At 34.5% G+C, this 26,312-nt stretch overlaps 1 protein-coding gene across 1 annotated transcript in view; it reads left to right on the top strand.

The window, feature by feature from the left end:
• STXBP3 (syntaxin binding protein 3) overlaps window positions 1-26,312 on the top strand; it is a 54,980-nt gene extending 28,668 nt beyond the window's left edge. Inside the window, exons 8-19 of the mRNA XM_061121255.1 lie at window positions 1,926-2,016; window positions 3,059-3,183; window positions 5,511-5,606; window positions 5,747-5,804; window positions 9,918-9,983; window positions 10,957-11,037; window positions 11,923-12,061; window positions 12,535-12,641; window positions 13,193-13,285; window positions 15,209-15,294; window positions 24,606-24,754; window positions 25,588-26,312. Of these exons, the coding sequence (XP_060977238.1) occupies window positions 1,926-2,016; window positions 3,059-3,183; window positions 5,511-5,606; window positions 5,747-5,804; window positions 9,918-9,983; window positions 10,957-11,037; window positions 11,923-12,061; window positions 12,535-12,641; window positions 13,193-13,285; window positions 15,209-15,294; window positions 24,606-24,754; window positions 25,588-25,682 (1,186 nt within the window). The 3' untranslated portion in view covers window positions 25,683-26,312. The remainder of the gene's footprint in view (window positions 1-1,925; window positions 2,017-3,058; window positions 3,184-5,510; window positions 5,607-5,746; window positions 5,805-9,917; window positions 9,984-10,956; window positions 11,038-11,922; window positions 12,062-12,534; window positions 12,642-13,192; window positions 13,286-15,208; window positions 15,295-24,605; window positions 24,755-25,587) is intronic.

Genomic DNA, 26,312 nt, shown 5'->3' with positions numbered 1-26,312 from the left:
TATTGGAAATAAAAGCAAAACTAAACAAATGGGACCTAATGAAACTTAAAAGCTTTTGCACTACAAAGGAAACTATAAGTAAGGTGAAAAGACAGCCCTCAGATTGGGAGAAAATAATAGCAAATGAAGAAACAGACTAAGGATTAATCTCAAAAATATACAAGCAACTCCTGCAGCTCAATTCCAGAAAAATAAATGACCCAATCAAAAAATGGGCCAAAGAACTAAGACATTTCTCCAAAGAAGACATACAGATGGCTAACAAACACATGAAAAGATGCTCAACATCACTCATTATCAGAGAAATGCAAATCAAAACCACAATGAGGTACCATTACACGCCAGTCAGGATGGCTGCTATCCAAAAGTCTACAAGCAATAAATGCTGGAGAGGGTGTGGAGAAAAGGGAACCCTCTTACACTGTTGGTGGGAATGCAAACTAGTACAACCGCTATGGAAAACAGTGTGGAGATTTCTTAAAAAACTGGAAATAGAACTGCCATATGACCCAGCAATCCCACTTATGGGCATACACATTGAGGAAACCAGATCTGAAAGAGACACGTGCACCCCAATGTTCATCGCTGCACTGTTTATAATAGCCAGGACATGGAAGCAACCTAGATGCCCATCAGCAGATGAATGGATAAGGAAGCTGTGGTACATATACACCATGGAATATTACTCAGCCGTTAAAAAGAATTCATTTGAATCAGTCCTAATGAGATGGATGAAACTGGAGCCCCTTATACAGAGTGAAGTAAGCCAGAAAGATAAAGAACATTACAGCATACTAACACATATATATGGAATTTAGAAAGATGGCAACGATAACCCTAGATGCAAAACAGAAAAAGAGACACAGAAATACAGAACAGACTTTTGAACTCTGTGGGAGAAGGTGAGGGTGGGATATTTCAGAAGAACAGCATGTATACTATCTATGGTGAAACAGATCGCCAGCCCAGGTGGGATGCATGAGACAAGTGCTCGGGCCTGGTGCACTGGGAAGACCCAGAGGAATCGGGTGGAGAGGGAGGTGGGAGCAGGGATCGGGATGGGGAATACGTGTAAATCTATGGCTGATTCATATCAATGTATGACAAAACCCAAAAAAAAAAAAAGAATTTGTCCTAAGAAAATATTTGAATGAGTAAATAAAATTATATGTACATGATAAATAAAAAAAAAAAAAAAGAAATGGGAGAGATAATTGGTCAAGTAATTTGGAGAGTAATATGGTAGAAAAGTTGAAAACGTACATACTATATGACCTGCAATTCTACTTTTAGAAATAGTATACCTAGAGAAACATTTACATGGAGATTTATGTATAAAGATATTTGTTTCCATGTTGTTTGCAATAGTATAAAATTGAGAATGACTTAAATGTCCATCTTTAGGGGATGAATGTGTAAATCCAGTATAATCATATGATGGAATACTATATAGAACTAAAATGAGTAAATATTTTTTGATGTGTGTGTCAACATAGATCTCAAACATATATGACAGTAAAAACATATACTGTTAAAATATATATAAAACAGTAAATATATGTATAATTGTAATGATAGGAAGAATATACATCAAATTATGGTAGTAGTTGCTTTGGGGCAGGGGTGGCTAGGAGTAGAGGTGAAGACTGGGGAGGGGGACAAAGAAACTATAGTTTTATTTATATTTCCTTCATATGAAAAAAATCTGAAGCACATATGATAAGGTTTACATTGATAAAATCAAAACAAATTGATATAGCTGTGTATTTGTTTAGTATTATTATATAAATTTCTCCATGCTTATAAAATCTTTTTTTATAAAATCTTTTAAATTAATAAATTTATGGTTTAATTTTAGAATTCAGCTTGATAATGTAAAGTGTGTTTTGAAAGAAAGATAGTTTGAATATCTTTTCCATTTCTAGTAAACCTCTAGATAATGCCAGTAAGCTTGCTCAGCTTGTTGAAAAAAAGCTTGAAAACTACTACAAGATTGATGAAAAGAGCCTAATAAAGGTAACATATAAAAGACAAATAATGGTTATGCATAAAGTCTTTCTTATTTCTTTATAAACCAAAGAAACTGTTGTTCATTTGTTTTCCAGTATTGATTTGAGAATTTTGATTTGGATATCACTGATATAAATGGTAGTAGAAATCTTAATAGACAATGTGGTTTAGTGGGCAAGATAACAGTTTTGAATTAAGTTCTTTGTCCAGATCCTGGCTCTGCCATTTAATTCATGGATATATCAATCAGCAAGTTAAGTTTTTTTATCTATAAAATGGGGGTAATAGGAGAATATCTATTTTATAATATAGAGGATTAAATGAATTAATACATTAAAAGTTTTTAGAATAATCCTTGCAGCTGAGTAAACATTTAATAAACATAGTTTTTCCTTTTATCGCCAACTCTGTGTTCTTGGACATATTTACTCTGAGTTGTATTTTCATATAATATGGGTCATATGATACGTACTTTGGTTGGTTGATATGAGGATTAGACAGATTAGCATATGTTGGGCGCATATAGGAGTTTAATAAATGACAGGTACTATTATCTTATCAAGATAACATAATCAAAGACTAAGATTGGAACCTGGGGAATTCCAGCATTTGGGCTTGGGTTGGAGAGTGAGGAGTCTGAGTAGACTGACAGAAATGGTGTCAGAGGACTAGAAAGCTTAGTTTAGTGCAATGTGTAACATAAAGAGCTCAGGTAATAGCTTCCTTTCATAACTTAGATCAGTTTTAGTGTTTATGAAGCTGAATTCCAAGAAAATAAGATTTAGTGCAAGCCAAATGTTATTTTTTTAAAGGAATTTTCACAATATCATATTATTAAGTAAGCCTGTTAATCTAATTATGAAAGCTTTGGTTTTGTAGTCTTACTTTCTTCCCCTCTTGTGCCTCTCATATTTTTCTTTTTTAATATAACTTCATGTTTAAGAATGTGGCAGAACTTAGGATAAGTCTGATTTTGTTTTCTAAGATATTAAAAATGTGTTCACAGAAAGAAATGGAAGTTTAAGATAATTTTATCTTGTTATTCCAGGGTAAAACTCATTCCCAGCTCATAATAATTGATCGTGGCTTTGATCCTGTGTCCACTGTCGTGCATGAACTGACCTTTCAGGCAATGGCATACGATCTACTGCCGATTGAGAATGATACATACAAGCAAGTATAACTTGAAGGGAATACATAGGGCATATACAAACAGGATAGCATGTTAGCATCTAATGACTCATGCAGGCAACAGAAATCTAAAGCCCCCAGAACCTCTTTTATTCAAGGCTTTATCTTTCTCTTACACCAGTAATCATAGTTTGGTTAATAGGTAATTTAACTGCTTTGAAGCTTTTTTGGTAAATTTGCTCCCTTAACTATGTCTGCAACAAAAATGGATTTTAAACAGCTGGAATTGCACTTTTCAGTAAATAAACCAGGCCCACTACTATATTTATTGAAGTGGAAAACATATTCAAATTGGTTAGGATGTGATTATTCTGAATTGGACATCCAAAAGTATGTAAATGTGCATCTTGTCACCATAGTGTATTTAAAAATACTAGAAGACTATATACTAGAAAACTATATAGAATGGTTATTGAGAAGAGAAGCAGTTTTACCGGTTTGGTACCTATTATTGATTTAACTCTGATATAAGCATATTAACTTTAAAAGTAATATCAAATAGTTAAATGAAAAATGAAATTATTTTTCTATTAAGGAACCATTTTATTGTACCTTTGTATATCATTTGTGTATATACATATATATATAACATGTTAGTTGAGTATATATACACATATATATAACATGTTATTTGATATCATAATTTCAAAATCCAGATTGGCATTTTTCAGCCAAGATTTACTGCTTTGAAGTAATAAAAATGAAAATTAGTTTTCTGAAATCTTATGTTTAGTAATTTTTATAGATTAAAAAATCAAAAAATTTGTGCTAATTATATTTAATATTTTTTCTTAAAACAAATATTGTTTAAACTAATTTTGTATTTTCTCTTGTATTTTTATTTGCATTCTAGTCAAATTCTGAGTTTTTCTTTGTTATTTGTATTAATGTTAGCTGACAGAGCGACATAGCTATTTCTCTAGTATAAAAGTAGTTGTAAGCAGTTTATTCCAAATTTTCAGAAAGGATGTTATTTACCTCTCTTATCCTTTAGGTCTCTAAACCAACATTGCTCAAGAGATTTGGAAATGACTTAAAATAATGGACACTAAAGGATTTGGTTCCAGTCTATTGACTTTAACTTTCAGACATTTCTAACCTAGTACTTAAAATATTCATCTCCCTAGATTTGCTGGCAAGGAAAGCAAGATTTAATTTTTTAAGGGTAGTGGAGAGACTTATTTAAAAACAAAAAAGATCAGAGATACTCCTTTTCTTATGAATCAGGAAAGTCTAGGGATCAGACTAGATGGAAGCGTGAACTTCCTGTGGATTGTGCTCCATCAGGATTTTTAATGGAAATAATACAGAGCAGAAATTTCTAAGTATCCATTTTGAGTGATTTCTTGAACCTCTTTAATTGCCTCTCAGTTCAGTAGAACTCATTACAGCAGTCAAAATTTTTAATGGCTGCATTAGTTTTTCTCATTGCCTTTCCCATTTCTTTAAAGGAAATGTGGCTATAGGGTAAGGAAAGAATATTGTAAAGTAATTAGCCTCCAATGAATAAAAATAAATGGAAAAAAAAATAAAATAATGCTTTTGGAAAATAAATAAACAGATGACAAGTGCAAGGTCAAAGCATGAAGCAGGGCACCCAAAGCCTGTCCCCAGGGATAACCCAGAGGAATAAGGTGGGGAGGAAGGTGGAAGGGGGATTCAGGATGGGGAGCACAAATGTATACCTGTGGCCAGTTCATGTTGATGTATGGCAAAAACCATCACAATATTGTAATTATTCTCCATTTAAAATTAATTAAAAAAAGAATATAGAAATAGATAAATATATATGTTTGCGAATTTTGTACCAACTCTGAAACACCTTCAGTACTTAATAGACTTCATTGGGGAGTAACATTTCTTAATGGATGTTTGACAGTTGTGTTGATGGTTATTAGTACATCAAAAGTATTGTTTTGAGCAATTAGAATACAAGTTGTTAATATATTCACTCTTGTTAAAGTTGACTGTGGAACACTGAATTTTTGTTTCTAAGATACTGAGATAAAACTCTAATAATCACAGCAAAAAATAACATTGAAAGTAAAAAGGTCATGGTGGGCATAGCACTTTGATTTTAATAATCACAGCAAAAAATAACATTGAAAGTAAAAAGGTCATGGTGGGCATAGCACTTTGATTTTTGTTGTATGGATAGCAATATGCCTTAGTTTTGAGTAGGTATTCATTATCCTCCTAAAGTCTTCAGTTTCTTGAGCTGTGTCTTAAAATTGTTACTTATAAAAATTTTTCTTTTACTTCATCAGGTGCAAAATAATCCAAAAGTTTCATACTTCTCTTACTTGTAGATATAAGACAGATGGGAAGGAAAAGGAGGCAGTCCTTGAAGAAGATGATGACCTCTGGGTCAAAATTCGACATCGCCATATTGCAGTTGTATTAGAGTATGTGAACCTCTTTTAATTTTTGTTCCATATTTTTTTAAAAATGCTAATTACATAGTACTAATAGTACATTTTTTAATCTTAAGATATTTTTGTGAATTACACTTTAGAAATTTAAATAATTTCTTATAATTTGACAGGGAAATTCCCAAGCTTATGAAGGAAATTTCATCAACAAAGAAAGCAACAGAAGGAAAGGTAAGAGTGTTAATGTAACTTTCAAGGTTATGACATAGGTGAATTTTAAAGTTTGTGTAAAATTTTTTATCTTTTTAACTTGCCATTTGAGACCTTTCTAACATACACAAAGTAGAAAAAATAAACTTTCTTGTACCCATTACCCAGCCTCAACACTTAGCAACATTTTATCTTTCTTGCTACATTTAAAGTTTATTTTTATAAGACCATTTAGCCAATTGCATAAATATGTTCATGTTAGGGTTTTTAATATTAAGGTATGGTGGCTCGGTGATAAAGAATTGGCCTGCAGTGCAGGAGACCCAGGTTTGATCCCTGGATCGGGAAGATCCTCTGGAGAAGGGAATGGCAACCCACTCCAGTAGTCTTGCCTGGGAAATCCCATGGGGACAGAGGAGCCTGGCAGGCTACAGTCCTTGGGGTCACAATTTCTGACACAACTGAGCAACTAACACTTCCACTTTTCACATTCATAATTTACCTAAATAAAATGCACAAATCTTAAGTGTATACTGAATAACTTTTAAATACATATATATGTATTCATACACAAACACATGTAAACACACACCATTTGGAACTACCACCTAAATCAAGATATAGGACATTTCTATTATTTCAAAAAGTTGCACAATAATATCTATGAATAAAGAATATTTAGCCTATCCTTTTGACTTTTTATACATTTTACACTAATTTTCTTGGTAGTTAATACCTCCTAGCAGTAAAACATAGAATAGAACTGGTGACAGGATATCCTTGTCTCATTCCCAGCCTTGGGGGAAATGTGTTTGATATTTCATCATTGGGTATTGTGGTAGTTTTAAGTTATTTTAGATACACCCTTTATCAGATTAAGAAGTTCCCTTCTATTCCATATTTGTCAACAGGTTTTTTTTGTTTTGTTTTTTAAATCAACAGTGGGCGTCAGATTTCATCAAATGCTTTTTCAGCACCTATTAAATTATTTTTTCCTTTTTTATTCTGTTAATGTGATAAGTTACATTCACTGTTCTCTAACATTAAACCATCCATGCGTTCTTGGAATTAGCTCTACTAAGTTATGATACCTTATCCCTTTGCTATATCACTGGGTTTTGCTTGCTAATATTTTGTTTAGAATATTTACTTCCAGATTTATGAGCAATAATTCTTTTTATTGTGGTAATGTTCTAGGCAATTTTGGTGACAAAATTATATTGGTCTAAAATAAATTGTAATGCTTTCCCTCTCATATTACTCTCTGGAAGTGTTTGTGTAGCTTGTCCCATCATGGCTTGAAAGACTTCACAACTGAAACAGTCTGGGCATGGAATTTTCTTTATGGGGAAGTCTTTAATTATAAGGTCTTTAATAGGTACAGAGCTCTTCAGATTTTAATTTTTTCTTATATCATTTTTGTGATAATGCATTTTTAAGGGATTTGTCTATTACATCTACATTTTCAACTATCCTCTTATCTTCTCATTGTCTATAGAACCTGTAGCTATGTTCTATTTAATCCTAATTTTGTTGATTTGTGTTTTAGCCTCTTTACTATTAACATCCCCTATTTATATATTATTAATATTTCAAAGAACCAACTTTTGGCTTTGCTGATTTTTCTTTTGTATGTTAGTTTTATATTGAACTGATTTCAACTTTGGCTTGTTTTTCTTACTTCTTGAGTTGGATGTTAAGAGCATTGGTTTTCAACTTTTTTCTCTCCTATATATATTTGGATATTTCCTTCTTAACATTATGTAGCTGCATTTCCCAAGTTTTGGAATAACCTGTTTTAATTTCAATTTAGCTCAGAATATTTTCTCTTATTATAATTTTTTCTTTGACTCATGTGTTACATAGGAATTTTTTTTAATTTCAAAGAGTTTGTGAGTTTTCTACTTATCATACTGTTACTGAGTTATAATTTAATTATACAGTGGTCAGAGAATGGAGTCTGTATGAGCTTAGTCCTTTGAAATTTGTTCAGTCTTGGCTTGTGACCTATCATATGATCTGTTGTGGTAAATAACCTATGTGTGCTTGAGAAGAATACAAATTCTGTGAATGTTAATTAAGCCAAGTTGGTTCATCATGTTATTCAAATATTCTATTTCTTTACTAATTTTTTATCTGTTTTTTATATCAGTTACCAGGAATGGTATAATGTATGGCTGAATTAGTCTGTTTTTTTTAATAATCTTGTCAACTCTCAAAGCTATGTCAACTGATGCAGCCTTGTTTAATTAGACTCTTTATAAATTTAAGATAGTTTTCTTTCTATTGAATCTATCTTTTATCAGTATAAAATGTCATTTTAGTTTTCATCTGCAGTATTCCTTGCCTTAAACTCTACTTTGTCTGATTTTAATATAGCCGTAACTGCTTTATTTTGACTAGTGCTTTTTTAAACTGAGTTAGAAAGTAAAGTTCCCCTTTATAGTGTATGATTCTGTGAGTTTTGACAAATGTATACTCTCATATAACCACAACCAAGATATAGGACAGTTCCATCAATATCCCCCATTGCCTTCTGCCACTTTGTAGGCAACCTCTCCACCTTAGAACCACTATTCTTTTTTTCTCTTCTTATAGTTTTGCCTTTTCCAGAATATCAGCTAAGTGTCATTTATGTAATAACGTAATAACAACAATATGGCTTTTTCATTTAATCTATTGCACGTGACATTCATCCACGTGACATATAGCAGTAGCTTCGACATTTTTATTGCCGAGTAGTATTCCGCTGTGTGGATGTATTGTGTGGATGTTATCCATTCACAAACTGCAGAACATTTAGGTTTTTCCCCAGGTTGATGGCAATTACAAATAAAGCCACTATGAACGTTCAGGTTTTGTGTGAACAGATATTTTCATTCACTTGTTTAAATAATAGTGGGATTGCTGGGTCATATAGTAAATGTATATTTAATCATATAGAAAACTTCCAAACTTACTAGTTTGCTGTGCCATTTTACCGTCTCACCAATAATATATGTCATTGATTGTGTTTTTAATTTCAAAGATTGCATTTAGTTCTGGGACATTCATTCAATTTTTTTTTAATAAAGTCTGATTCTCTCTTGATATACTCCATCTTTTCGTTCATTTATAGTTTATCTTTTTCCCTGTTTTCTTTAACATAAATATGTTATTTTAAATTCCTTGTCTGCTAACTCCAGCATCTGGATTATTTTGAGTCTGCTTTTATTGACTGTTTTTACCACTTGAGTATCACTTTTTCCTGTTTTACATGTCCAGCTGTATATTGTATATTGGACCTGGTGAATGCTATATTGCAGAGGCTGTTGATGATGTTCTGTCTACAAAGAGTACTGAGTTCTGTTCTGGAAGTCAGTTAATTTGCTGGTGAATAACCTAGATTGTGTGGAAATCTCATGTGCGGCTTTTGTTGCATTGAGTGTATTTCACTTTTTTATTTAGTTCAAAGACATAGTCCTTCCAGGACTGAATGTCTGGGATGTTCACTTAGAGCTCTTTACTTTGTCTGGATCAGAGAATGCCAATACTGTCTTAGTGTAAAGACCATCTGAAATCTCTGCAGTCGTTCTCTGTTAGGCCTCTGAGACGTACGCCCTGCACACATGCAGCTTAGGTATTTGGCCAGGGATCCTAAGGCATCGCCTCTACACATCTGTGAGTTATGCTGTGACTGGCTTTTACTCTCTAGTACCCTGGACCGCAGACCCTACCTCAGTAACCCCAAACTCTGATCTCTTTTTCCTCTGTTCAGAGAGACTTTTTTTCTACTTGAACTCTACCTCTTTTCACTGTGCTTTGGAAAATGTTCCAGGGAAGAGCCAGATGCAGGATCACCTCCTGTGCTTCCCTTTGCCCAAGTAACCTAACTTTGAACTATTTTTAAGACATCCTTTGTGTGAAAGCTGTTGTCTTTTTTATTTTGTCCAATTTTGGTTTTGTTTATGGAGGGAGAATAATTTTTATATAAGCTACTTTTATCATGGCTGCAACTGGAAACCTCTTGAAATTTTTTTTTAATTGGCAAATATTTAGTAAATTAATGAAAATTTAAAACTATAGGATTAAAAAGTTATTGTATAAAATAACTGAATCAAAAGTTAGTTTTTTAAAATGTTTGATTTTTCCTAGACATCACTTAGTGCTCTTACCCAGCTGATGAAGAAGATGCCCCATTTCCGTAAACAGATTACTAAGGTAAGTGGTATCGTATATAAGAAATCATTTTTAATTTATTAGTCCACCCAGTTCTTTAGTCAAGTTTAGCTATGGGTGTCATGGAATACTTGGTATTAGTTGTCCTTGGCTCAGACAGTAAAGCATCTGTCTGCAATGCTGGAGACCCAGGTTCGATCCCTGGGTTGGGAAGATCCCCTGGAGAAGGAAATGGCAACCCACTCCAGTACTCTTGCCTGGAAAATCCCATGGACAGAGAAGTCTGGGAGGCTACAGTCCATGGGGTTGCAAAGAGTCGGACACGACTGAGCGACGTTACTTTACTTTAAACCCTTACTTTAGGTCTGAGAAATACCCCAAATATCTAAGCTACCCAATAGAGTTCTCTGTATTTGTTCAAATCCAGTCAAAACTTTTTTATATCTTCGTCTTGAACACCCAGAGAAACTTTATTTTTTATCAGCTTAATAAGAACATTCAACATTGGATTGACAAGTCCTTGTTATTATGCTTGCTTCTTTGAATTAATAGTTATATATTAGTAAATTTTAAAGCAATTAAAGCTGTGTGGGCAGGTAAACTATTTCTTTTTGTTTTTGTTGTTCCAGTCCTTCTCAGAAGTCATTGTCAGAATAATATTTAAATTTTTTTTATCATATTACTCCCTAATCAAAAATCAATAACATAAATTCAGACTTTTTCTTCTTGGCTTTATGGACTTAACTGGTTTTTTCTCACTTTATTTTTCACTACTCGTAAACCCAATAAAGTTCAACCCTTTCGTTCTGTTTTTTGTGGTCTATTGATTATCCCCTTTAGATCAGATAATTTCCACTTTTTTTCTTTCTTGAGTTGTTTCCCTTGATTTTACATGGTTCCTCCTTCCCACCTAAGCTCATACTTCCCTTTAGGCCCATCTCAAAAGTTTAGTATTATCAGTTACACAGAAAGAAATGAAAATCCTTTAAATAAATTATTTTTTTCTGTTTTTCAGCAAGTTGTTCATCTTAACTTAGCAGAAGATTGCATGAATAAGTTCAAGCCTAATATAGAAAAGCTCTGCAAAACTGAACAGGTAAGTGCAGAGTCAGAAACATCTATGTTCAAGGTAGATTTCCAGAATTAACTTTGTAAGGTAAAACCTAACTTTTTGCTCAATATAGTACCCTAAACCATACAATCTCTTTTAAAAGGAGATACACCCACTTGGTATTTAATACAGTATTCCTTACCAACGCTAACAAGTAGCTATACAGTATCATGTTAATAGTAGGCTGTCCCTCCTAATCTGCATGTTTGGTTGAATAGGATGACTTCAATGTTTGGAGCATTAATTCAGGGTAACATTGTTGGCTGGCCTTTTTCAGTGTGTGCAGCATTTCAGGTAGCACCCTGCAGAGTACTGTGTAGGCACATTTAATTAAAGGCTCGGCTCTCTGATGCCAAAACTGTTCAGATCAGTACTAATAGAAACAGAACGTAAGTCATATGTAATTTTAAATATTCTAGTAGTTACATTAAAAATGTAAAATGAGATGAGTGTGGTTAATTTTAATAATATACTTGATTTAACTCAGTTTATCCAAAATACTATCATTTCAACATGTAATCAGTATAAAACAATTATTGAAATATTTTACACTTTTTTTCATATGTAAATCTTGAAACTCTTGTTTTAACTTATAGCACATCTTGATTCAGACTAGACCCATTTCAAGTGCTCAGTAGCCACATGTAGCTCATGTCTACCATGTTAGTAAAAGTTTAGATTAATGATTGTCTTCCTTTCTGAATTGTTTTGACTTTTTACATTTTATACAGTAATAGTTTACAAGTGATGCTCACATTTCCTATGAAATATCATCACTGCTCCATTAAAATTTGGCAAATTTTAGTAATATTTTTAACTGAAAAATGAATTTAGATCATAGACCACTGACTATATTTCATTTTCATCAAGGACCTGGCACTTGGAACTGATGCAGAAGGACAGAAAGTCAAAGATGCTATGCGAGTACTCCTTCCAGTTCTACTCAGCAAAAGTCATGATAATTATGATAAAATAAGAGCGATCCTACTTTATATCTTCAGTATTAATGGTAATATAGATTGTTCATTTTTTAATGAGTACATTAAGATAAAGATACCCAGCTCTAAAATCACTTTACAATAAGTAGTTTACCACTAGTCATTAAGAGAATCTTAGAAAAATTAAAGTGAAAAGTGAAAGTGAAAGTCACTCACTTGTGTCCGACTCTCTGTGACCCCACGGATTGTACAGTCCATGGAATTCTCCAGGCCAGAATACTGGAGTGGGTAGCCTTTCCCTTCTCCGGGGGATCTTCCCAACCCAAGGATCGAACCCAGGTCTCCCACAGGAGAATCCGAAAGTAGTGGTTAAAATTGATTAAGATAAATAAAAGGAAATATGTGGAATTGGGAGCAGACTGAAGGTTATATAATTTAAATGTTTGCTTTCTTTAAAAAAAAAAGCTTTATTCTTAGGTCCCTAAACCTAGAAATGATTGTGGTAGCAATTATTTGACTGTGCATTCATTTTTATTTATCTAAGGAACTACAGAAGAAAACTTGGACAGGTTGATCCAGAATGTAAAGATAGAAAATGAGAGTGACATGATTCGTAACTGGAGCTACCTTGGTGTTCCCATTGTCCCTCCAGTAAGAAATTTTACATTCTGTATATACTTATACATGTGCGTGCATGGTTGTTTACATTAAATATGTTTTCTTATGTGGGAATCCATGTGGACAGTCTTCTTAATTTCTTCTGTAGATTTGGTAAGTAAAATATTAAAAATTTCATTTTCTTTTCCATGAGTAATTTGGATAAATATATTTTTCTAGTGAATTTATATCTTTCAGCTTCTGTTGTAATTTGCTGTTTATGCTTTTCTTTCTATGATTTATTTATAGAAAAATTTGAAGAAGTCTGTGTAGAGTCTTACTCTTTCCTATCAAGTTTCATATAAGCATTTTGGAGAAAACATACTTTCTGATACTATCATAAATTTTATCATTAATGTACAGAAATACTGTGAAGTTATGTGACTACACCTATTCAGATTTTTTTAGTGGACTTTTTCACTCTTAGTTTTAAGTCAAATGCAACATAGTATTTGTTGTAAATTAAACATCTTGATAGAAAAGATAAAGAGAGTATCACTAAATAAAATCACTGAGTTTCAGTTTTTTTCCTCTAATTATATTAGTCTCAACAAGGCAAACCATCAAGAAAGGATCGGTCTGCAGAAGAAACTTTTCAACTGTCTAGATGGACGCCTTTCATCAAAGATATTTTAGAGGTAAAATTCATTAAATTTTATTTATACTCTTCCCTTTGTAGAATATTTTTTACTCTCTGTCCATTATCTGTCAGTTTGAGCATATCTGTGGGTCGGGAATTATCTGAAGTAGTGAGAGGGTTCACAAAAGAAGACTGTATCTGATATCAAGGGAGGAGGGGAAGCTCTTGAAAGTTCCCCCTTAAAGACTGCAAATTCATACCGCTAATTGCCTCAATAAATTTAAAAAGATAAGCACACTCATGCTTTAGGAAAAAAACTGTTGTTTGAAGTTACTATGTAGCAGAAATATAAATAATTTAGTTGAATGAAAGTTCAACAAAGTAACACTTTTTGTGACTACTACTAGAGTGTTAAATTCCAATATTCTTAGAAATGGATTTGTGATGAAAATGTAAACCTCACTATAGTTTGCTTTTATAATCGACAGATGGCTGATTCTTTTAGTACTGTTTGCTTTTAGAAAATAATTTTCAATTATAGGAAATTAGAAAAGGAACTAGTAATTGCATTATGAGCTCAATAATGAGATCAATTATGAGCTCATAATCAGATCATTCTATTTATTCCAATTTGCCTTTAACTTATTAAACATTAATTTCTACTTTCCTTTGGAAATTAATTGTGTACAGTTTATCCCCATGATTTTTCTGTTTTGCTTGACTATGTCATTTACACATGCTTGATATAGATTAAGACTTCAAAGAGTTTAGACTTTTTTCCCTACAGTGTAAGATTTTTTTCCTGGTCTGTAGCAAGGATGTGGAACTAAGGAGTTTTTCTTTGCTATTGATAGTATTTTAAAAATAAGACCTTCTCAAACCCTTTAACAAGGATTTGCATGTTAAATTCAAAAATTCCACTTTACCTCAGTAGCAACCTAAGGCCTTTAGGGTTCTCCTGAAGCTTTGCTTCTTCACATCTTGCAGTCTTATTGAAAGATTCTAGGACTACTGAGTACCTTGTGTCCATTCCTACTTATTGTTTTTGTGACCATGTTCTAAAGCTGTGGTGTTCTAAATTGGTGGTCTCCAAACTTTTAATTATGCACACTTTCTCATAATAAATGTGATCAGGAGCCTACAGTATGTGGCTATATATAAATTATGTAAGTGCTGTACTGATTAAAACACTATATATGTTTATTTATAAACTATATAAATGTTGTACTGATAAAACACTATGTGTGTATTATACACATACACAAAAATATCATAAGATGTTAACTGTAAAAAAAGGAAACATTTTTAAATGAAAAGGAAACTTCTTCCATCTCATCAGATGGTCTTGAATACACCTAGGCCAGGATGCATGTTTTGTTTTAAAGCCATCACTATGAAGGGCATAGTGCCCTTCATAGGGCCATCTGGTGGCTCAGATGGTAAAGGTGTCTACCTACAATGTGGGAGACCCGGGTTCAATCCCTGGGTCGGGAGGATCTCCTGGAGAAGGAAATGGCAACCCACTCCAGTATTCTTGCCTGGAAAATCCCATGGACGAAGGAGCCTGGTAGGCTATTGTCCATGGGGTCGCAAAGAGTCAGACACGACTGAGCAATTTCACTTATGAAGGGCAAGGCCTGGACTCTGGTAGCCTAAGAGGTCTGTCAGGATTAAGATGGTATTTAGAAACCCCTAGCATTCTTGAGATAAAGACCCTGAAAAAGTACCTGAGATTTTCACACCAAAGGGAGAATCCTCCAGATAAGAAATGTAGGCATGCAATAAATATTGGTTTAATAATTGCATTAATTTTGTAGCAAATAAGATTTGTGAGTTTCAAAAAGAGGGCTAACCTTATTTTATTAAATATGTATCCTTATGTTCTTTAATTGTAAATACAAGTTTTGAGTTTTATGTAAAACAAACAAAATCTTGGAGTTTATAGCATCTTCTTGATGGTTTTAATTCTTATCTTCCCTAGGATGCCATTGATAACAGATTAGATTCAAAAGAGTGGCCATATTGTTCCCAGTGCCCAGCAGTCTGGAATGGCTCAGGAGCTGTAAGGTAAAATCTATAAATGAAAGTCAGTGAAATTTTCACTATGATATTGCAGACTAATAATTAAAATGGTACACAGATATTCCTATATTGATAACTCTCCTTGAAGCATGTAGTCACTTAAAAGGTAGTTTTTCTTTAACTGTAACCTGTCTTAAATGAATCCAGATAAGCAATGGGACTTCCCAAGTGGCAGAGTGGTAAAGAATCCTCCTGCCAGTGTAAGAGACTTGGGTTTGATCCCTGGTTGGGAAGATCCCCTGGAGTAGGAAATGGCAACTCACGCCAATATTCTTGCCAGGAAAATTCCATGAACAGAAAAGTCCATGCAGTCACAAAGAGCCGGACATGACTGAGTGACTGACATACAGACACACATACACACAGATAGGCAATATGAAAATGTGCTTTATTATAAAAATTATTTTCATGAAACTAGAGAAGAGTTTCTCCCTTTATCTTTTTTTTTCTTCACATTAGCAGATGACATATCCTTTTTGATGACTTTTGGTGAGAGAATACTTGAAGCATTCAGAAAGCTATAGATAGTATTATAATGTATATCCTATACTTGGTGCCCAGATTAACAAATGAATCAGTTTAAGTACAGTTCAAGCTTCCTATATATCACTCTCTGATTTTTATTATTCTCCCTTCTTCACTATCTTGAATTTGCTGATCATCATTGACCTATATATCTTCATACATTTTCTATATATATTTGTATTCTAAACAATGTATAGAGTTTTGTTTTGCAGGATTTTTCTACTGGGCTTTGGCTTTTAGCAGTTTAACTATTATGTGCCTAAGTGGAGTTCTTTTTGTGTTTGTTATTCCTGGGGTTAGTTGAATTTTCTTGGATTTACAAATTAATAGTTCTCATCAAAATTTGGGAAGTTTTCAGTTGCTGTTTCTTCACATTTTTTCTGCCCGCTTCTTTCTCCCTCTTCTGCTTTTGAAACTCCATCACTCAGATGTTGGAAAGTTTGACTTTGTCTTATGGGTCACTGAGGCTCTGTTTACCTTTCTTCCACCTTTTTTCTTTCTGTTTTTCAGATATGCTAATATCTATTGATCCATCTTCAGTTCTTTGATTCTTTAGTCTGACATCTCAGATCTGCTATTGAGCCCATCTACTGAATTTTTCATTTCATTATTATACTAATCACCTTTTGAATTTCCATTTGCTTCTTTTTTACTTTCCATTTCTCTTTTGAAAGTCTCCATTGATTAACATAGTGTTAGCATAATTTTCTTTAATTATTTGATTATATTTATAATAGTATCTTTGAAGTCTGCTAAATCCAACATCTGGATTCACTTAGGGTTAGTTTCTGTTGATGGATTTTTTCCCAGCATGTGGATCACCCTTTATTGTTTTCTTACACATCTACTAATTTTTGGCTGAAAATTAGGCCTTTAAGATACTGTATTATATAACAGCAACTCTAAGTTGTTTTTTGTTTTAGTAACTTGTATAGATTTAAGCTGTGGGATCAATGCCCCCCTTGCAGTTTAGCCACTGATTTCATTGTAGGGCTTTTTTTATTTTAAATTTAATTTTTTAGCTTGGTTCCTAGTGGTTGCCCTATGTCTGGATAGTTTAGAGGTCAGCCAGTTATCTAGGCAGAGGTTGTATTTAGACACCTCAAGCCTGTAAATCTTCTGTTGACTGCTGATCAATCTGATTGTGGGTTAAGGACTGCATTACAAGTCATAGTCAGTTCTTGAGTCTTCTCCCCACTATCCCCCTTCTTTTTTTCCTATTTTTTTTCCTTAGGCTTTCTCTGGCTTACCCTGGCACAGGTGTAATTTGGCAGTCAGCTAAGGATGTGGGGGGACTTTGTCTTCTTTGGCTTTCTTACTCTCAGAGTTTCCCCATTAAATTTCTGGCTGATATGCCGCCTGTCCCATCCTGGGACCAAGGTGTTCTGCCACCAATGCCGCAGGTCTTCTACTCTAAACCAGGTCTGCCATTTTTAACTGGCAAAGCTGTAGAATTTTGTACTCGCTTTGCTTCCTACCTTGTATCAAGTCTTCCACCTCAGGAGTAGAATTGGTGGTTCTCTCAGCCAGCTTGAAGTCAGTACAGTTTTTGCTGAGTTGGAAGAACTATGCAGGTTGGATATAACCTCAGGCCAAAAGGTCGCATAGTCACCACCACCATTCTTAACCTATATACTAGCGTTTTTTAAGACTAAATGCTTCTTAATTTGTCGTTTGCCTGTGGTTCATTTTCCCAAGTGATCTGAAATGGTTTCTTCCCCCACAATTTCCTCCAGGTTTATACTTGTTTTCTTAGTGGGCAGTCTTCTGACCGTCTTACTCTATCATGACCCCAAGCTGTTTTTGTATTTTTAATCTTAATATAAATGGTGTCATGTTGTGTCTTCCTGCACCTTTTTTTTTTAATCTATTTATTTATTTATTTTTGGTTGCACTGGGTCTTCGTTGCTGTGTACAGGCTTTTTCTAGTTTGGTGAGCAGAGGCCACTCTTTGTTGTGCGTGGGCTTCTCATTGCAGGGCTTCCCGTGTTGCTACAGGCTCAAGGTTCATGGGCTTCCAACGTTGCAGCACGCAGGCTCAGTAGTTGTGACATGTGGGTTTCAGTAGTTGCCACTTATGGGCTCAGTAGTTGCAACTCACGGGCTCTAGAGCATGGGCTTTAGTTGCTCTGCAGCATGTGGGATCTTCCCGGACCAGGGATCAAACCCATGTCCCCTGCATTGGCAGCCAGATTCTTATCCACTGTATCACCAGGGAAGTCCTGCAACTTTTAAGTTTCTCTCAACATTATCCTTGGGATATTTATCCCAAATTGATACATGTATAAATTTTTTACTGCTGTTTGATATATTCTTATATGATTATCACAGTTGATTCATTTATTTTCCACACAATGGAAATTTAGACTAGGTCAAAACTAGCACCCTTCCTAACAATATGCAGTGAGCATTCTTAAACATTTACGTGTGTTTGAGTATTTCTTTAGGGTAATTCTCTTGGTCTAAGGACCTTTTATTTAGTTATATTTTTCCCTTTTCTCCTATTTTAGAAGTTACATAGCTTATTTGTACTTTCATAGCATTTATCTTTAGAATTATAGTACACATCTTTTTTTTTTTTTTCCAGTGGGTTTTGTCATACATTGATATGAATCAGCCATGGATTTACATGTATTCCCAATCCCCATCCCCCCTCCCACCTCCCTCTCCACCCGATTCCTCTGGGTCTTCCCTGACTCACCAAAGTTTGAGATTAGAATCTTTGCCCTCTTGATCAACAGTACAGAGCCTTAGAAAACTTAATTCAAACTACACACTCCTTAAATGTTCTCTTAATTCTTTATTGTTTTACCTTATGTCTTTTTTATTTCCAGAGTTAATGATGAGCATTATTTTTTTTAGTTTTATGTACATGTTAACCAGTTATGTTGTGTACCACTTCTGCTTGCATCCCCTTTTTTGAGCTCAATTATATTCTTTTCTGATGTGTATCCTTTAGAAATTTCTTCAGTGTGGGTCTCTCAGTGGTAGGGTCTCTATGGTTTTGTCTGTCTGAAAATGTCTTTATTATTGTTCTTACATGTTAGCTTTGAATTTCTAGGCTCATGGTAATTTTCACGCAACACTGAGGTGTTATTCTGCTGTTTCTTGGTTTCCATTTTAGCTCTTGGGAAGGTGTATGTATGGGGGTGGGGTGTTTTCTGTCAGTTTTGTTATACTTTTATATAGGTAATTTGCCTTTTCTCTCTGGTTGCTTTTTGTCTTTGTTATTCTGTACATTCCCTATGCTGTGTCTACCTGAGGGCTTATTTTTATTTCTTTCATTGGGAGTCAAATGTATTTCCTAAAATCTGAGGTTTCGTATCTTTCATAAATTCTTGTTTTATTCAAACATCTCATATTATTTTCATGCCGTGTAATATCTCTTGAGTTTTAATATTTATTTTACTTTTTGTGTTTCATTTTAGAAATTTTTCTTTGGATTTAATTTTGAATTCTTTAGTTCTGTCTTAAATTTGTGCCTAAACTGCTGAGTAAGCTATATTTATTTATTTTTTAGTTTCTCTGTTCATTGACTTTACTTTTCCTTATTTATTTATTTTTTTTAGAAATTGTCCTTGTTTCTTTTTCAGATATGCTTGGATTTCCTTGTCCTTATTTTGTCTGCTTTCTATTCTACTTTATTATTTTCAACATACTTAGTCTATTTTTCACTAAAACAATAAATACTACTAAAATTTACTAAATTCAACATCTGACATTCTTTGGGTTCTAATTGTACTGCTTTTCATTTCTGCAGACACTTACGGTTGCTTATTTCCTCGTGTGCTTTGTTGTTTTGGAGTCTGAGCTTATTTCAGTACCCAGGATCGAGAGTGTTACCTTCAGAGAGGTCTTGCATATGCATCTTTCAGCTATGCTTTTAAAAAGATGTTTGCTCTTATTTTAACAGGAGCTTCTAGGTGATATCTAGAGTGAGAGTTCTAGGATATGGAGATTTAATCATTTATGTGTCTTTCAGAGTATAAAACTAGTACAGTGTCTTAGACATACATATGAAATACATGAAATGTAATCCTATTGTCCTGAAATGCTATTCAGAAGTTTAAAAATTGTTAGAATCGCATAATCATTTTGAGCAAATATTACTTGTTTTGCTTTTGCTTTCTAGCTTTATCTTGCCTTTTGTGGACATTTTTAAACTACAGTTGTACTTTTAGTATGTCCTTGATTTATTCTGTACGGAAACCAAGAATGTGTCTTGTTCTTCTTTCACCTTTCAAAACCAGCTACTAAATCTCTTTACTTTTTCTGTTGTTTACTACCTCATCATTCCTTACAATGGCAGATGGAAATTACCATCCAAAAGGCTAGACTGAGAACATTATTAAAAGCTTACCATGATATCCTGTATTGTATGTATTAGAGGTATCTAGAATATGGTTTCCAAAGTTGGGTATAATACATTGGATCTTATTCTTACACTAGGAAAAGGAGAAGTTAAGGTTTATTTTACTAGAACACATATATAACTTAGATGTATTTTTAATAGATTACATAAATGTTTATTTTAAATACTTAGTTTTCAAATAAAAGCTCAGAATTTTTACCAGTGGGGTATGGGAACAAATATAGTGATTTTTATGACTTAAAGCAATGCTACCAGTTTGGCCTTGGAGTGCGGAATGAAGCAGGGCAAAGGCTAATAGAGTTTTGCCAAGAGAACACACTGGTCATAGCAAACACCCTCTTCCAACAACACAAGAGAAGACTCTACACGTGGACAACACCAGATGGTCAACACTGAGATCAGATTGATTATATCCTTTGCAGCCAAAGATGGAGAAGCTCTGTACAGTCAGCAAAAACAAGACCGGGAACTGACTCTGGCTCAGATCATGAACTCCTTATTGCAAAATTCAGACTTCAATTGAAGAAAGTAGGGAAAACCACTAGACCATTCAGGTATGACCTAAATCAAATCCCTTATGACTATCCAGTGGAAGTGAGAAATAGATTTAAGGGACTAGATCTGATAGAGTGCCTGATGAACTATGGATGGAGGTTCGTGACATTGTATAGGAGACAGGGATCAAGACCATCCTCATGGAAAAGAAATGCAAAAAAGCAAAATGACTGTCTGAGGAGGCCTTACAAATAGCTGTGAAAAGAAGAGAACTGAAAAGCAAAGGAGAAAAGGAAAGATATTCCCATTTGAATGCAGAGTTCCAAAGAATAGCAAGGAGAGATAAGAAAGCCTTGCTCAGCGATCAGTGCAAAGAAATAGAGGAAAACAACAGAATGGGAAAGACTAGAGATCTCTTCAAGAAAATTAGAGATATCAAGGGAACATTTCATGCAAAGATGGGTTCAATAAAGGACAGAAATGGTATGGACCTAACAGAAGCGGAAGATATTAAGAAGAGGTGGCAAGAATACACAGAAGAACTATACAAAAAAGATCTTCACGACCCAGATAATCACGATGGTGTGATCACTCACCTAGAGCCAGACATCCTGGAATGTGAAGTCAAGTGGGCCTTAGAAAGCATCACTATGAACAAAGCTAGTGGATATGATGGAATTCCAGTTGAGCTATTTAAATCCTGAAAGATGATGCTGTGAAAGTGCTGCATGCAATATGCCAGCAAATTTGGAAAACTCAGCAGTGGCCACAGGACTGGAAAAGGTCAGTTTTCATTCCAATCCCAAAGAAAGGCAATCCCAAAGAATGCAATTCAACTACCACACAATTGCACTCATCTCACACGCTAGTAGAGTAATGCTCAAAATTCTCCAAGCCAGGCTTCAGCAATACATGAACCGTGAACTTCCAGATGTTCAAGCTGGTTTTAAAAGGCAGAGGAACCAGCGATCAAATTGCCAACATCCGCTGGATCATTGAAAAAGCAAGAGAGTTCCAGAAAAACATCTATTTATGCTTTATTGACTATGCCAAAGCCTTTGACTGTGTGGATCATAAGGAACTGTGGAAAATTCTGAAAGAGATGGGAATACCAGACCACCTGACCCACCTCCTGAGAAACCTGTATGCAGATCAGGAAGCAACAGTTAGAACTGGACATGGACCAACAGACTGGTTCCAAATAGGAAAAGGAGTAAGACAAGGCTGTATATTGTCACCCTGCTTATTTAACTTATATGCAGAGTACATCATGAGAAACGCCGGGCTGGAAGAAGCACAAGCTGGAATCAAGATTACAGGGAGAAATATCAATAACCTCAGATATGCAGATGACACCACCCTTATGGCTGAAAGTGAAGAGGAACTAAAAAGCCTTTTGATGAAAGTGAAAGAGGAGAGTGAAAAAGTTGGCTTAAAGCTCAACATTCAGAAAACTAAGATCATGGCATCTGGTCCCATAACTTCATGGGAAATAGATGGGGAAACAGTGGAAGCAGTGTCAGACTTTACTTTTTTGGGCTCCAAAATCACTGCAAATGGTGATTGCAGCCATGAAATTAAAAGATAGTTACTCCTTGGAAGGAAAGTTATGACCAACCTAGATAGTATATTAAAAAGCAGAGACATTACTTTGCCAACAAAGGTCCATCTTGTCAAGGCTATGGTTTTTCCAGTGGTTATGAATGGATGTGAGAGTTGGACTGTGAAGAAAGCTGAGCGCCGAAAAATTGATGCTTTTGAACTGTGGTGTTGGAGAAGAGTCTTAAGAGTCCCTTGGACTGCAAGGAGATCCAGTCAGTCCATCCTAAAGGAGATCAGTCCTGGGTGTTCATTGGAAGGACTGATGATGAAGCTGAAGGTCCGATACTTTGGCCACCTCATGCGAAGAGTTGACTCATTGGAAAAGACCCTGATGCTGGGAGGGATTGGGGGCAGGAGGAGAAGGGGATGACAGAGGATGAGATGACTGGATGGCATCACCAACTTGATGGACATGAGTTTGAGTAAATCCGGGAGTTGGTGATGAACAGGGAGGCCTGGTGTCCTGCGATTCATGGGGTTTCAAAGAGTCAGACACGACTGAGTGACTGAACTGAACCGACCCAATAGAACTTTCTTACAATAATGGAATGTCCTTTATCTGCACTGTCCTAACCACTACCCTTATGTAACTGTTGAGCACTTGATTTGTAGCTAGTGTGACTAAGAAACTGAATTTTTAATTTTAGTTAAATTTCCTCATGTGGCTAGTGACTACTATCTTGATCAGTGCAGATCTAGAGCATTCTAAGTGGGGAGGAGGTAGAAATAACAGCTGTTTATTTAGTGGTTTCCCAGTAGCAGATTCCATACAGTGTATTCTGTATATCATTGCATTTAATCTTGAAAACAACCCTTGAGGTTTAGAGAGAGGTTAAGTAACTTGCTAAAAATAATACAGAATTAAAAAGAAGCAGAATCAGAATTGGAACCCACATTGCTCTTTTTTTTTTTAAACCAGCATATTTGAGGTAATTGATTTCATAATGTTGCATATGTTTAAGGTATACAGCTTGATGTTTTGATATATATGCATTGTGAAATCACCACAAGCTAGTTATTATATCCATCACCTCCACATACACATAATTAACCATTTTCCTTCTTTCCTTTCTTTTTTTGTGGCAAGAAGACTTAATTAAAATCTGTCCTCTTAGCATATTTCAAATATACAGTATGGTTTTGTTAACTATAGTCTCCATGCTCTATATTAGATCTCTAGAACTTACTCATCTTGCATGGTTGAAATTTTGTGCCCTTTTGACCAATATTGTCTCATTCTCTTCCCCTGCCCACCTTCCCTGACCACCAGCATTCTTCTCTCTGCTTCTGTAAGTTTGACTGTTTTAGATTCCACATGTAAGTGAGATCGTGCAGTCTTTCTGAGTCTGCCTTATTTTACTTAGCATAATTTCCTCCCAGTTTATTCGTGTTATTGCAGATGGAATAATTTGCTTCTTTTTTAAGGATGAACAATATTCTACAGTATATATACACAATTTTTTTTGGTCAGTTTGTTCATTGATGGCCATTTAGGTTATTTTTATATCTTGACTATTGTGAATTATACTGCATTGAACACAGGTGTGCAGATATGTGCTGGATATCTCCTATCTGGATATCTGGATATCTCAGTACTTCACTGAGTTCCAATAAGGGACGTCCCAGTACCACGTTAGCTCCAAATCAGTACCACTGCTTCCCCCACCTCCTCTATGTCTTTGAAACTCTACTACTGTCTCAATGTAACCCACCCTGCTTTTATTTAACTTTAGTAAGTCATAGACTTCCCAGGTGTAATGTGTATTTATCTGAAATAAATAAGACAGGCCCTTAGCTCTGTTTTGGGCTTCCCAGATGGCTCAGAGGTAAAAAATCCACCTGCAGTGCTGGAGACACAGGAGACGCAGCTTTGATGCCTGGGTTGGGAAGTCCCCTGGAGGAGGAAATGGCAACCCACTCCAATATTCTTGCCTGGAAAATCCCATGGATAGAGGAGCCTGGTAGGATGTAGTACATGGGATCGCAAAGAGTTGGACACGACTGAGCACACACACACACACATAGCTCTGTTTTATAGGTAAACATGCTAAGCAAGGTTATGAGTCATTTGTCCAAACTCTTTCAGATCAAAATTGAGCTTAAATTGGGGCTCTCCTGCCTAGCTCATGGTGCTCCAGTCATACCATAGTTAAGTCATTTTCTTATTTATTTTTTTAAAGTCATTTTCTTAAAATCAATGCAGTTGGTGCCAAATTTGAGTTTGCCTGAGTTAGGCTTTTCTAAAAGACTAAGCAGTATGGCTTTGGAAATATTTTTAACGTGTTCATGTTTGATTTTTTAGTGCTCGGCAGAAACCCAGAACTAGTTATTTAGAGGATCGAAAAAATGGGTCTAAGCTGATTGTTTTTGTGATCGGAGGAATTACATACTCTGAAATGCGTTGTGCTTATGAAGTTTCTCAGGCACATAAGTCCTGTGAAGTTATTATTGGTAAGACTTGTGTTTTCCTTTTATTTTTTTAAAACAAACTCTTAGATGCAAAAATATATATGTAAAACTTTATCTTCTCATTTTACATTTAGAACTAAATTGTTGAGTGCAAAAAAAAATATTTTTTGAATCAGTGCGTTTTATCTGATGTACCAGTTTTTTCCTGGTTGACCTTTTGATGATTTTTTAAAATTACAATTCTGATTTTGAGAGAATGAGTTTCAGGAATATTGCATTCCTTTAAATATCATTAAATACATCCTTAAAAATATTTCATCCTATCCTTTTCTTGCTTTCATGATTAAATACTTTTTGAAACATTTATTTCTACTACAGAAATGTTTTGAAGTTTTTTGTGGCTGTGGACCTGACTTAGGCCGAGCCTGTATGGAATTTCGTTTTGAGAATTTCAGTCAAAGCCTCTGACACCTAAACTCTCCTGACCTGTGGAGATGGAGCATTTGTACGTCAAGCTTCAGTCTGTGGTTCTGCTTAGCAGTTCTCTGTGACTGAATTCACAGTGACTCTTGCTGTTCTGTCAGGGGGACAGGCTAACCTCCGATTTTGCTCTTCACTGTATCAATATATAGTACAAAGTGGTAACTACGGTACAAAGTATAGTAGTGGGCATTGTTTGTAAAGGGTTACTGAATGTGCTTAATGAAGAAGAAGGATTAAAATATTGTAGTTTAGGAAGGCATCCTACAGAAATTTTGTTAAGTTGCCCCAAGCTACTGTACTTTGTATATTTGAAGGACAAGGCAATATAGTTAGCCAGGGAAAATTGATTTGACTGCTGGCCTCTGAAGATTTATCTTTTCCTCTTCTTCCAGGATCCACGCATATTTTAACACCCAGAAAGCTGTTGGATGATATAAAGATGCTGAATAAGCCCAAGGATAAAGTCTCCTTTACTAAAGATGAATAACATTTTGGGTGGGGAGCAATTTAGAGATTCTTATTAATTTGTTCAACTAACATAGATCGAGACATTGTTGCTCTCATGTAATTTAAACAGTGTAAATATTTTAAGGAATAATGACTTTCAGATGTATTTCTTAAGGGACTGTTATAATTACATATCATTGGATTTGCCATTTTTAATTTAAATATTGTTGCTGCTTTGTGGATGATGAGAAGAAATGTTAAAATGCTTTCTAAAAGGAAATGTTTTCAGCTTTGGAACAGAATATATTACAGTTGTGGGTAATTTTTCACAGCCTACCTATGTACATATTAATTACTTATTAGATACTTGTCTGTCTTATGCTGGAATATAGTTTTTGGGGAAACAATGATTTTAAATGAAAAGATTATAAAAGTGAAAACTGTAAATTTGTATGTATAATAGAATGATTTCCTAAAAATGCAGTTTTTCTTTCAACTGAAATTCATTTCTTTTATATGTAAAGTAATTCAGTCATTAATTGAAATATTTTACAGCATTTACTGTCTTGCTAGATATTTCTAAAAAACACAATTTTATATAATTTTGAAATGTTTAGGAAACAAATAATCATGAACATTCTAAGAGAAAATAAATACATACTTACAAAAA

Source organism: Dama dama, chromosome 20 (genome assembly GCF_033118175.1).
Source record: "Dama dama isolate Ldn47 chromosome 20, ASM3311817v1, whole genome shotgun sequence".
NCBI lineage: Eukaryota > Metazoa > Chordata > Mammalia > Artiodactyla > Cervidae > Dama > Dama dama.
This window is presented reverse-complemented; position numbering and strand designations above follow the sequence as displayed.